The sequence below is a fragment of the Gracilinanus agilis genome, chromosome 1 (genome assembly GCF_016433145.1).
Source record: "Gracilinanus agilis isolate LMUSP501 chromosome 1, AgileGrace, whole genome shotgun sequence".
Lineage (NCBI taxonomy): Eukaryota > Metazoa > Chordata > Mammalia > Didelphimorphia > Didelphidae > Gracilinanus > Gracilinanus agilis.
Window position 1 is genome coordinate 714,632,304 of NC_058130.1, and position 13,842 is coordinate 714,646,145.

General features: G+C 35.1%; 1 protein-coding gene across 8 annotated transcripts in view; it reads left to right on the forward strand.

Annotated features, from left to right (window-relative positions):
- Positions 1 to 13,842, forward strand: part of SAFB2 (scaffold attachment factor B2) — a 38,906-nt gene that overhangs the window by 3,150 nt on the left and 21,914 nt on the right. For 4 of the 8 annotated variants that reach the window (XM_044670907.1, XM_044670915.1, XM_044670923.1 and 1 more), the window contains exons 3-9: positions 5,030 to 5,094; positions 5,182 to 5,416; positions 6,614 to 6,660; positions 9,071 to 9,098; positions 10,046 to 10,553; positions 10,983 to 11,032; positions 11,891 to 11,991. In XM_044670907.1, coding sequence (XP_044526842.1) covers positions 5,030 to 5,094; positions 5,182 to 5,416; positions 6,614 to 6,660; positions 9,071 to 9,098; positions 10,046 to 10,553; positions 10,983 to 11,032; positions 11,891 to 11,991 — 1,034 coding nt within the window. Of the gene's footprint in view, positions 1 to 5,029; positions 5,095 to 5,181; positions 5,417 to 6,597; positions 6,661 to 9,070; positions 9,099 to 10,045; positions 10,554 to 10,982; positions 11,033 to 11,890; positions 11,992 to 13,842 lie in introns of all 8 variants that reach the window. The other 4 variants (XM_044670889.1, XM_044670898.1, XM_044670947.1 and 1 more) reach the window with 2 other exon arrangements.

Here is a 13,842-nt window from a genome sequence, read left to right on the forward strand (position 1 = left end):
CTGTTAGGAGGTGGGTAACATGTTTCATCATCACTCTTCTGGAATCGTAAATGCTCATTGATAGAGTTCTTAAGTCTTTCAAAGTTTTTTCTCTTTACAATGATACTGTTATTATATAAGCTATTCTGATTCTTACCACTTCACTTGGCATCAGTCCTTTGCTATGGCAAAAAAGCTGCTATAAATATTTTTGTACATATGGATCCTTTTTCTTTTTCTTTGGTCTCTTTGGTGTATAGACCTAATAGTGGTATACAGCTGCCTTAGAGGGTATTCACAATTTTAAAACTTTTTTGGCATTATTTCAAATTGCTTTCGTGAAATGCTAGACCAATTCATAGCTCTATCAGAAGTGTATTAATGTTTCTGTTTTCCCTCCAATGCTTGTCATTTAACTTTTTTTGTCCATTTTACTGATCTGATGGGTGTGATCTGGAACCTCAGTTGCTTTAATTTGCACTTCCCTGATTATTAATGATCCAGTAATAACATTTTCTTATATGGCTATACATATCTGGAGAATTGCATGTTAATACCCTTTGACCATTTTCAATTGGCAGATGGCTCTTATTCATATAGATTTGAATCAGTTCCTTATATATCTTGTGTATATATACACATATATATTATAAATATATTTTTATCAGAGAAAACTTGTTGCAAGGGTTTTTTTCCCCCCCAGTTAATGGTTTCCTTTCTAATCATAGATGCATTAGATTTGTTCATGCAAAAACTTTTAATTTTATGTAATCAAAATTGTCCATTTTATCTTAAGTGATTCTCTATCCTTTGGTCGTAGATCTGAAAGGTAATTTTTTTCATTTTTTTTCTAATTTGTTTATAATGTCACCTTTTATAGCTAAGTTGTATACCCATTTGGAGTTTTAATTTTGATCCATGATTTAAGATGCTAGTCTAAACCTAATTTCTATTAGATTGCTGTCTGGTTTTCTTAGCATTTTATGCCACGTAGTTCTTACCCTACCAGCTAGCTAAGGTCTTTGGGTTTATCCCACACCAGGTTTCTAAGATAGATTACTTTGGCATGTCGTGCACCATATCTGTTCCACTGATCAACCTTTATTTTAAAATCAGTATTAAAATGCTTTGATAATTGCTGATTTTTTAATAAGTTTTGAGAATCTGGTACTGCTGGGCCCCCTTTTTGACCTTTTTAAAAAAGAATTTCTCTTGAGATTCCTGACCTATTGATCCTCCAGATGAATTTTGTTGTTATTTTTTCTAGTTCTACAAAATGATCCTTTGATAGTTTGGCATTGAATAAGTAAATTAATACAGGTAGTATTGGCATTTTTTCTTGTGTTTGTATTTCAAAGTAATGTCTTACTGCTGATCTTTCTATCAGAAAAACTTGAAAACCCTGTAGTCCATTTTTTCCCCCTTATAGATTATATTCAGCTTTGCAGGTTAAGTTATTTTTGTTCGTAAGCCTATATTATTTGCCTTTTGGAATTTTTCAAGATCTCCTCTCATATATAGTAGAGGCTACCAGGTCTTGTGTGATCCTAACTGGTTTCTTGGTATTTGAATTGCTTCTTTCAAGATACTTGTAGTATTTTTTAATTTGATGTGGGGGCTCAGAATTTTGTCTGTGACATATCTGGGACTTTTCATTTTTGGATTATTTATTTTGGTTTCTGGCTCTAAAAGGTCTAGGCAGTTTCTATTTATGATTTCTTGAAATATATTGTTGAGGTTTTTTTTTTAATGGTTTTTAGGGAGTCTAGTGATTCTTAAATTACTGTCTCCTTGGCCTGTTTTCCAGGTCAGTTGTTTATAATATCAGATAGTTTACTTCCTTCCCCCTCTCCCCCTTTAGATTTTGTTCTAATATTTCTTGCTGTCTCACAGAGTCATTGATTTCTGTTTGGTCTGTTCTAGTTTTCAGGGATTCTGTTTCTTGGGTAAGATTTACCACTATCTTCTGAACTATTTATTCTCTTTTATTCTTTGCTCCTGAGCTTTTATTTCCTTTATTATTATTATTATTATTTTTTATCTCTTGCTTCATTTCTTCTAGGTATTCATGTAGTCTTTGTGGAAAATCCATCTTTTCCTTTGAGTCACTGCTTGCAGTTGAGGTGGCGCTGCTGTTGAGAGGTCATATCCAGGGCAGTCAACTGAACACTATTAGCCCATTCACCTAAATTATGGTATAAAAAATTATGATGACATCATTATGAAAATAAAAGATTCCTTTTGTTGTGTACATATATGTACTAAGGAATTTATAAATAAGACAGGACCTTAGTATGTGCTTTTAAGTTATCAATTTGATAAAATCGAGGAAGACTAAAGCACTTAGATTCTGTGTACAAGATGTTAGAAGTACTGAGTTAATTTTCTTGGGAAGAAATAAAAAAGCAGCTTTTGTTAAAGTGTGACTCTACTACAAGCAGTGGAGAACATTGCTTAGAAAGTTCAGAGTAGAAAATTATTGCTGGCACTATCCAAAATTTTAACCTAGATTAGTTTTATTTATTTATTTTTTGTAACTCTACAGCTGTCTTTGGAAGTTGAAATCTTATAGTGCATTAACTAAAGACCTTGTAAATTTGGATATTTTTTTAAAAAGGTAAAATTTTGACAGTTTATAAGATCTAAAATTAGCTGTGATTTTTAAAAAGACATAATAAACTTAAACAACCCTATAGGCACCTCAAACCTAACATAACCAAATCAATTCATTTTTCCCTCCAAACTACCCTTCCTAACTTTCCTGTTTTATTTGTGAAAACCATGATCCTTCCAGTCACCCAGGTTTTTACAGCCTTCTGTCTCCTTATTCTCTCACCCCACATAACCATAGTTTCCGTGTTTTTATCCTTACATGTCTCCTATATGGCCTATTCTTGGCAGCTAGATGTGGGCTTGGAGTCAAGACCTGACTTCAGATTTGGCCTCAGGCACTTACTAGCTGTGTGACCCTGGATTACAAAACTTCTGTCTCACTAGTTTCCTCATCTGTAAAATGGGGATAATAATAGCATCTACCCTCCCCAGAGTGCTTAGTGAAGATCAAAAGAGATAATATTTGTAAAGCACTTAGCACAGTGCCTAGCACACAGAATGTGCTAAATAAATGCTTCTTCCCTTCCTTCCACTCCTCTCTCCTCTTTTCTTTCCCTCCCCTTTTCACATAAGTACCAACCTAGTTCAGTAGCCTAATTGGTCATTTCCCCAATCCATTCTATTAGTTGCTGAGTAATTTTCCTAAAGCATATTACTGACCATGTCTATCTACCAATTGGTAAATTCAGAGGGAATATAAAGTCCTATTTGGTATTTAAAGCCCTGTACAACGTGATTCCAACCTATTTTTTCATTCTGCTTCACAAACTAGGGTTTTTGTCTTATTGTGTTCTTACACAGGATTCACATCTTCCTTCCCCATGCCTTTGGAATGACTTATTTCTGAAGTGCATTCCCTTTTAGAATCCATAGTTTTCTTCAGAATTTAGCTTTTCACCCCTCACATGAAGTCTTTCCTGATCTCTCCCCAATCCTGACATTGTATTTTGTATGTGCTTACATCTTTTCTCTCTTTAGAGGTAGGGACCATTTTATGTTTAGGACCCAGCACAATGCCTTGAACATAGTAGGCTCTTAAGAATTGCTTGTTGTGATTCATTGACACTATTAATATCTATGTCTGTTTTCATTTATAATGAGGAAGAGAATAATGAATGGTTGTAGAATGCTAATTTCATTTACCCTGGGGAAAGATAAATAATGCTTGTGGTCATATTAATCTACATCATTAGAAATTTGTTATTGTGCAGCTCTGAAATTAGACGTGATAGAACTCTGAGCCTTATTCAGTGTGATATGTGATTTATCTTGTAATTGACTCAAGCCAAAAGACTCAAACCAAATTTATGACCACTAAAAGTAGGAGATGGCAAAATTTAGCTGTTTTTCAAATTTTTGCCTAGAGGTGACTTAAAATTTTGAGTGATTCAAAACTGCTTGGAGTTTAAATTCTTTCTTAAAAGGTTCATATTCTAACTTAGAAATATAAAAATTATTTTTAAAAAATGTGAAGGTGGGATGGCTTTGGATATCCTAAATGTGTACTTGATTAGGGCCAATTAATTCTATTAAAACTTAACATGATGTCTTTAATAGGCCTTCATTATTCTATCAAGAAGTTATATGGCCTTTTAGAAGTCATGGGCCACAATTGGATTCATTCTAACAACTGAATAAACTTCCTTCCTTTAAAGAGAAAGTATTGCAGTTGAATTCAATTTCTTGTTCTCATATCCTGAGAGAAGGAAGAAATGTCCCCCTCCATTTTTTAATCTTTTTGCCCTGCACATTCCCTTCCTCCCCTCTTCTCCCAGTAAGTGTTCTATTTTTCTTTTTGAGTAACAAAGGCAGCTGTACAGTACCTTGGTGATAATTTTGGAGGAAAAATTGCTTTTGTTTATATAATCATCAATTTTGGTCACATTTTTGTTGGTATATTTAGTTGTGTGTCTGGTCCTACCCTTCTCTCCTCCCCTCTCATTCCCTGACCTCCCTCCACCCCTATTGACAAAATCATCCTATCTTGCTCCTGGAACCAGCCCCATTGTGAGTAAATTATTGGATGAAAATGCTAAATTGTTTTTTAGATTGAGTGTTTAAATATTGGTGGTGCTCTGCATAAATACACTTAATTCAAAGCCTAAGAAGCCGCTGTGACTTTGAGATCATTTGCAGATCTTTACTTGTACAAGTGTCAGCAAGTATTTTATGACCAAATTAAAGGAAAGAGAGCTATTCTATTTTTTTAAGCCCCCACACAACTTGAGATTGCAAGCAACTTAGATAATGTTCTAGTGATAACTAATGTAAAACTACTGCACAGCAAAAAGAATTTGGATACTTCATGAAATTCTTTCTAACTTAGTTTGGATTATACTAAAAGAAGTTGACTTGTTAAGTCTTGCAAAGATGAATTAGGTATAAGAAGAGAATTTCTATAAGAATGTATGATATTTCACAATTATACTGTTGTTAGGGCGTAAGCCAGAGGAAGAGGGTGCTGAAGATAATGGACTAGAGGAAGATTCTGGAGATGGACAGGTAAGGGGAACCATTTTGGTGCTGTAATATACTAATTCTTCATTTCAGTCCAAGTAGCTATTATATATACTTTTTTTGTTTTTACAGGAGGACAATGAAACAAGTTTGGATAACTTGCAGGATATAGACATGATGGATATTAGTGTGTTAGATGAGACTGAAATAGATAATGGCAGTGCTGCTGACTGTGGTGAAGACTACAGTGCTGATAATATTCTTGACTCCTTGTCTGATAGTAAAGAAAATGCTGATGCAGAATTGAAACAACTTCCAGATCAGCTTACAGAACATACTGTAGGTAACTTGGAAACATCTCAGAAATGTACCAAAACATTTTTAAAATTCAAAGAAATAAAAGCATTGCTGTAGTATCTCCTACACATGTGGAATCAAATCAGATCAAACTATTTAAAATCAAATAGAGACTGTTATCATTGTCAATAAAGACTTGATTTGGGGTCTAAAAATTTAGGGGAATTTGAGACTAATTATGCCCATTTAACACGTGTAGAGCTTATCAGCTGTAAAGGTTAGCTTGAATTTAGTTTCCATTATTGATTTTTGACCTTTTATCATGTTACATTTTTGATAGAGAGATGGGCTTAATCCTTTCAAATACTTAATACATTATCTGCATCATAGTAAAAGTTGTCCAATTAGAGGGCCGATTAGATAAGAATCAGGTTTTGGGGGCAACCTTAGAATCATCTAGGCTTCTTGGTGTGGACATTTTGTACTGGAAATACATTTTTGTAAGATCTAATCAACTGTAAACTAATGAATTTGAATTATAGGACTGGGCTTAAGCACTTAAGAAATAAAAAAAGTGTAATTCGTAGCATTCTTTCAGCTGATGAGCACAACTGGACTTATGTAATAGGATTGTGTTGTTTCTTTGAAGACTTGTATGAGCATTTCTGTGTTTACTACATCTATTTTCTTTCTGTCTTGTAACTTCAGTAAACATTTCAAGCTTAGAAAATAGAAAAGGGAATTATTATATAACAGATTAATTATGTGACCATAGGAAGATCACTTGGCTTTTTCCAGTGCTATATATAAAGCCTTTGCAATGATGAAATAATGTCCCAAGATCTCTTCTTTTCTCTCCCACCTTCCCAATAGTCCCACCCCTACACAAATTGAAGATGTTTAGAATTTTTCTTAACAGTTTTCCCTGGATATTCCTAAATTTAGAGCTAGAGGGAACCTCAGAAATCCTATTTAATACATAAAGTCCTGATTTTTTTAAAAGTTTATAATTACTGTTACATTTCAATTTGCAGTCTTGACACAGAAAAGACAAAAGAAATAGTAATGTAATTTTTCTTTGGTGTTTTGATCTAGTGGAGTATGGCCTACATAGGTCACATATGCTGTCTGGAAATAATCAGACTGATGGATTTTTTTTCTCTTAGAATTTTTATGTCTTATTCAGACATCTGATCGTAAAGGTATGATTCTTTTTGTTTCTATGAGGTAATCTTTCATTTAATCTTTCAGACTACCGGAGAAGGAGTTGGAAATAGTTTGGATGCTTCATCATCAGACTTCACTATAATACAGGTAGATTATCTTATGATTCCTAGGATTTTGAATCTAGATTTAGAGCTGGGAGGGACTCAAATTTTTATCTAGTCTTACCTCCTTATCATCTTACAGATGAGGTAACTGAAGCCCCCAAAAGTGAACTATGACCTTAAATTACACGGATAGTACATCGCAGAAGCAGGAAGCCCTGGATCTCTTGTTCCAGCAATTTTTCTAGTATACTATATACTGCTATCTTTCAGTTCTCTACTTTTCCTCCAAAATGTTTCTTGCACCTCTCATCTTTTTCTTCTCATTGCTACCACCCTGTTCTGGACTTCATCCCCTCATAGTAAATTGAGATAGGTAATTATAGGATGAGGAGAATTAGTTCAAACTAGATCAGTGTACTATTGTTATAGGAACACTTATAATGAATGTTTGGGGATGGAGTAAATTCAGAACCAAAATATGAATCCTAGAGTTTAGAGTTAAAAGGATCTTAGGGAAATCTAATTCTCTTATTTTGGGTATAAATATGCTAAGGCCCAGAAAGGTTAACTGACTTTTGCCTAAGGTCACTCAAATATTATATGGCAGATCATAGGGCTCAATTTCAGATTCTAAATCCTAGTACTTTTAATACAGTACAGCAACTGAAAACTGGTCCATCGGATAATGGTAGCATTAGGAAATTGAACTCTAGTACACAATTTATTAAGTGAAAAATGTGTGGAATTAGTCAAATGTGAAAATGTATGCTTCCATTTCAGAAACTGAAAATACCATACAAATAATAATAGAAGCATACAAGATTTTTTAAGGATTCATGGTTTCATCAGTATAGGATATACCTTCTATGGATGTAGATTTCTGCTTCACTCCATGCCTTAGTGAATATTCTTCATGGGTTGCTCTTTCTAAAAACAGTCATCACTTAGTGGCCAGCTTTTTGGTGATGAGCTTCTTAAAATTTAGCTTGTCAAAGTATATACAGCCTGCCATCAGGTCTATACCTGAAGATTTTTCACCTTGATAGCATCTTCCTGAAGTTGAGCACCATTTGGCATTATGTAGAATTTTTTTATTTTAATTTTAAAAATTTTAAAATATTTTCCCATGGTTATATGATTCATTTTCTTTCCCTCCCCTCTCCCTCTTCCCTCTTGGAGCTGACAACCAATTGCACTGGGTTATGCATGTGTTATCACTTGATACCTATTTCACATTATTCATTTTTGTAATAGAGTAATCTTTTAAAATCAAAACCCCAAATCATATACCCATATAAACAAGTGATAACTCATGCTTTTCTTCTGCGTTTCTTTTCCTACAGTTTTTTCTCTTGATGTGGATAGTATTCTTTCTCATAAGTCATTCAGGATTGTCCTGGATCATTGCATTGCTATTAGTAGAAAAGCTGATAATATTTGTTCCACAATGTTTCAGTTATGTACGACGTTCTCCTGGTTCTGCTCATTTTACTCTACATCAGTTCATGAAGGTCTTTCTAGTTTATATAGAAATCAAGTAGTTCATCTTTCCTTATTGCAGAATAGTATTCTATATAGTCTTAAGATAACAGTTTTGCATTGGTTAAAAACTAATGGGTTTTTTTCCCTGATATTCCACACAGTTTAAGATGATTTTAAAAAACGAGTAACTTGAGTTATACCCACTGTTCTAAATAATTGTTTTTGGCAGCTTTACAGGTTAATAGTTTTCTGCTTGAACTGGGCAAAAGCAGATCTGCATAGAGACAAAATTGAGTAAGCTCAGAGAAGCTTTAATGATCTGTGTCTACAGTATCAAAAATGAGGATTGAGACATGACTCCAACTAGATGATCAGTCCTTTAGAAGGGTGGGAAGTTGGTTCTAATATCACCCTCCTGCAATAACCAGTCATAGGGCTGCCATACAACCCATGCTTATCAAGTCGTTATTCCCTAACATTCTACCAAAGGCACTCATAGCAGCATGTGCACAGGTACTATTAGGGAAATTTCCTTTTCCATAAACTCCCTGCCTTCCAGGTTGCCCTTGGGGAGTTTCATCTTTTATATCCTACCTCCCATCCCTACTTTGAGTTTTGTTTTGGGTGGGACAGTCATAGTATTACAGATGTGATTTATGGTTACATATATTGGGGGGGGGGGTGTCAGCTTAGAAAATGTTTTACTGATTGAAGTATACACTCAGAAAGAAAATATGGGTGACCACAGCTCTGTAGCAAATTGGTTCTTATGAATTAGATTAAGAATTTAGGTCAAGAAAAAATGGGATAGAAAATCGAACATGTCTAAAACTCAAATTAAGTGAAATTATTTATTTCCTAGCAGTAGTGTTTTGTAAATTGTTAGGTTAACATGTGACTCTGCCTCCTGTAGAAAATGTTTGGTTAATGTGCTATTTTTTTATAGTGCTTTGCTTTGTTTTTCTTCATAGGATAATGAAGAACCACCCTTGGAGCCAGGTACTGTTAAACAAAAACATGATAGTTATGGCTTGGCAATTTCCCCACTAATCTTTTTTATTTTTTAAGCTTATTATTTATTTATATGTTTTTAAAGAAGTGTGACTGTTGTGTGTTATTTAATGGTGGACAATCCGGATCATACAAGGATCAGAGATTGGAAACCCAGTCATATCACCAGATCTGTGGAAGTTGTGTTCTGGTTATTTGAGGTAAAATATTTATTGAGATGAAATGGTTATGTCCATCTCTTTAACCACATACATTCTTTTAACTGATCTTGAAATAATTTAACTGAGTCATTCTTTGTGCTTTTACACATGAAACAGATCTTGTGATATTGTGCAGTATATTTATTTGGTAATTTTGATTAAAGCAGTCAGGCAGTTTAAAGCTGTTGTAGGGGATGTTAAAAACATAAGAAGTGACTGGATTCCAGAAGAGGAAAGACAGTTTCTACATGAGAATTCCAAACATATTGTTCCCTTTCTGGACTGCAAATAATACTCCTGCACCGTTGGAAGAGTTTCTGGTTTTCATGTTGGACTATTCTGTTAAAAGAAATTCAAAAGAAATTTGGAAATTGAGCTGTCAGTGAATGGTGATACTTTCAGTTAAAGACCTTGGACTTTGGAAGCTAAGTGTGAAGAGCCAGATGTGAACAACAACATAAAGAAGAATACCAAGGAACAGCCAGAAGGGTTTTGGGGGTTAAATCTTTGGGGGCCTTTTATCTTCCCTATAGTTTTGAGGCTTAATATACTAGACTGTTGGAATGCAGGTAGTGTTAAACAGTGTAAGTTTGTGTACATCAGGGTTTTCCAATCTCTGTGTAGCTAGCAGTTCTCTTCGTGTTAGTGTGGCAGCCGTGCCAGTTCCGCATTTGTGATTGCTTTATTTCCCTGGTAATTAAACCTTGTGCCATTCTATTCCTGTTAAATCCATAGAAAATGAGAAAATACTCGACATTTTGGGGGAAACTTGTAAGTCTGACCCACTAAAAGAAGAAGGTTCCGACCTGGAGCAGCCATTTTCACAGGATGCAAGTAGCGTGGGGCCAAACAAAAAGCTTGCAGAGGAAGAGGACAATTTTGACACCGCTCATCCAGAGGAGGATGCATTAGATGTGGACAGCGAGTCAACACAAGCTATTGCCAAGAAGGCAGAAAAGCACTTAGACATAGTGAAAAGGGAGAAAAGCGAGCAGAAAGTAGACGAAGAGAAAATGGACTCTGACACTGTAGTGGTAGAGAATCTAAATGATCAGAGTAGCAAAGCATCAGAAAATGCGGAAGCTTCTAGCGAGGAAGCCCAGGAAACACCAGAGAAAGCCTCAAGCCCCGAAACCAAAGATAGCAAAGAAGACATTAAGAAAAGCGAAGATGAAGCTTATAATGAAGACTCATCTGCTACTAAAGAGTCCTCTACCAATGAGGGCGGTGATCAGAAAATGAGGTTTGTTTTTTCTCAGTTCTAGACCAGATGCTATCTTTTTTTCATTGGTCATTTAATGACACTCATAAGCTGTTTTCTTCAATTGGCCAGCCAGACTGATGAAATTGTAGTTTACTTCTAAAGAATGTTTTATTTCCCTTTGTGTATTTTTAATGGGTGATTTGATTTCTTTCCTTTTCTCAACCTAACATGGTTGTGTTTTTAAATTGTTCCTAATTGTTATCTTCAGCTAAACAGAATTGACTTTAGGAATCTGACTTAATTACTTTTTGTCAGATTTCCAATGCAAGTTTGCAAAGCTGTCTTTTAAAATTTTATTTCAGACCTAATTTTCTGGTAGGTATTAAGTTGTAGAACATGCCATACTTTTTTTGAGTTAGTTTTCCTACTGCTTTTTCCTGCTTGAGTAACATTAACTTTTGTCTCTAGCTTTGTTGAGGACGACACAGATATAAAGCCAACTTTAAAGGATGACAAAGGTATGATTTTGCTTTAGAAGAGGAATTATTTTTATGTAGTTTCCTTACTTTGAAGGCAGAGGGTATTCCCTAAATATATGTTATTCCTATCACCACCTTTTTGAAACGATATGATTAAAAAATGCAGACTGTTTTAAAACTTTTGTAAGTGTTTTCCACTGATGCTTTTGATAGGCTTGTAGGGAACTATAATTAATAGTATGCCTACCTTTTGAATATTTGGGAAAAAGCATTTGGTTTTTGAAGGTGATAGCCATCAGTCATTTCCTAATGAAATTATAAAAGGCCATGTTACAGCATCACAGTCATTTTTTTCCTGACTGGCTAATTCAACAGCAAAAATTCTGAGAATTAGTTAAGTTTCTGATTTTATAGGGTTGTCTGACAAATAAAAAGCATTTGTTTAGAACCTTCACTTGTCCCTCATACTGGAATTTGATGCTTTTATTTTTTTCTTAAAACCCTTCCCTTCTATCTTACCATTCTAAGACAGAAGAGAGACAAAGGCTGTTAGACTATTGAGTCTTAAGTGTTTTGCTCAGGGTCACACAGCTAGGAAGTGTCTAAGATCAGATTTGAACCCAAGACTTCCCAACTCCAGGCCTGCCTCTATATCTACTGTACTACCTACATGCCCTGAGTTTGGTGCTTTTAGTCATATTTTTTGTTCTTGTGAGATAAATGTACAAAGTAACTTATTCTTACCACAAAAGTTTTTGATTTGTTATCATGGAAGGCTTGGGAAATTACTAAGGAATTTGAACTCAGAGTTGAAGTTGTGTTTAGGTTTTTCTGTTTGTTTTTGTTTTTAAATATCAGTTTCTAGGTAAAGCAATAATAATCTTCTTTTTGAATTAGGTCGTGTTAGTAGCAGTTCTGGTAGGAATTTGTGGGTTAGTGGACTCTCTTCAACTACCAGAGCCACAGACTTGAAGAACCTTTTCAGCAAGTATGGAAAGGTAAGGTCTTGTAACACTTGGCCCTTAGTTTTAGCTAGATTGAAGTAAACAATTTTAACTTGAGAGGCAGTAGAGTTACTTCCTAAAGAAACTTTAAACAAATTTTAATTGCTGCTCTTTTCCATGTTTACTTCATTTACATCACTATCCTTTCCCTATGAATACCCCTCTTCCTATTCCTGAATAGAAGTTTTCTTATAACAAATAGTCAAGCAAAACTAACCATTGGCCCATCTGAAAATGGCACGCTTCTTTCTATGCCTGTAGCTGACCATCCCTCCTGAATCTCTATCAGCCCTCTACTGTCTTCATTAGTCTACATTTATCAGAGTTGTGAAGAATTTCTTTTTTTTTTTTTTTAAACCCTTGTACTTCGGTGTATTGTCTCATAGGTGGAAGATTGGTAAGGGTGGGCAATGGGGGTCAAGTGACTTGCCCAGGGTCACACAGCTGGGAAGTGGCTGAGGCCGGGTTTGAACCTAGGACCTCCTGTCTCTAGGCCTGACTCTCACTCCACTGAGCTACCCAGCTGCCCCCTGAAGAATTTCTTTTGCATTTACTTGTTCATATTGGTTCTGTCTAGTCCAGCATCAATTTTCCTGAATTACTGAGTTAACTTGTAATCTTTTTTTTTTCTTGTTGAAAAATGGCACTTTGGCACGACACAACACTTTATAATACACTCCAGGCATTAGCCTGTAGACAGTGCTCTTCATTGCATTCTTAAAATTCCCAGTTAGTTACATGCAACTGAGATGTCAGTGGACTTGTTGTTATTAGGTCTTGGCATATACGTAGGACTGAACCAATAACTGAATTGCTGAATTCCTGACTCCAAGAATGGAAATAGTCTTGCTGATGAATCTTGTTCATTTTGTATGTGTCTGAGGTAGCTATTTGGGAAATTTATTTGTAGGTGGCATCAAAATATGCTTTATGTTTGCTGCCATTTATGGGTTGTATTTTGTTATCCCCAATCTCAGTGGTAGGGCTTTTATAGATTTATATATTAGCCTTCGGAAAGATCTTAGATGACATCTTGTTCCATTCTCTTATTTTATAAATAAGGAAATTGATTCCTAGAGTGAGGTCTAGTGTCTACCAGGTGCCAAGGATACATTGAGAAATTTTGAAAGAGTCCTTACCCTGAAGAAACTTAAATTCTATTTGGGGAAAACAATATGGCCGAAGATAAATAGACACAACATATATAGTAAGTAATTGAGGATAAGGAGGATGACACTACCAACTAGGAAAGATAGGAAAGGCCTCATGTAGGAGGGAGCTCTTCAACTTGGGTTTGAAGCTTAGTAAGGATTCTTAGAGGCAGAGGAGCAGGCAGTAAAGTGGATAGAATACTGGATTTGGAGTATCAAGACCTGAGTTCAAATTTTGCCTTAAGCATGTATTAGCTTTATGACCTGTGGTAAGTCACTTAACCTGAGCTCCAGTTTCCTCATCTGTAAATGGAGATATTAGGAGGTTAATAATAATAGGGATCATAATTCATAAAGTGTTTTCAGACCTTAAAATTCTATATATATTTTAGCTATTATATTGATGTGAGGTGAGGAGGACATTGCAGCCATGGAGGACAGCCTGATACTATGCATGTAGCTAGATGATGTAGTAGATAGAATCATGAGGTTTGGAGTCAGGAAATCCCAAATCTAGCCTCATGCTCCTACCTTTGTGACCCTGGGCAAGTCACTTAACTACTGTTTGCTTCAGTTTCCCCATCTTTAAGTTGGGATAATAATAGCACCTACTTGTGTGCACAACAAGCACCACTTGTGAGGATCAAATGAGATATTTGTATAGTGCTTAGCACAGTATCTGGCACTTAATAAG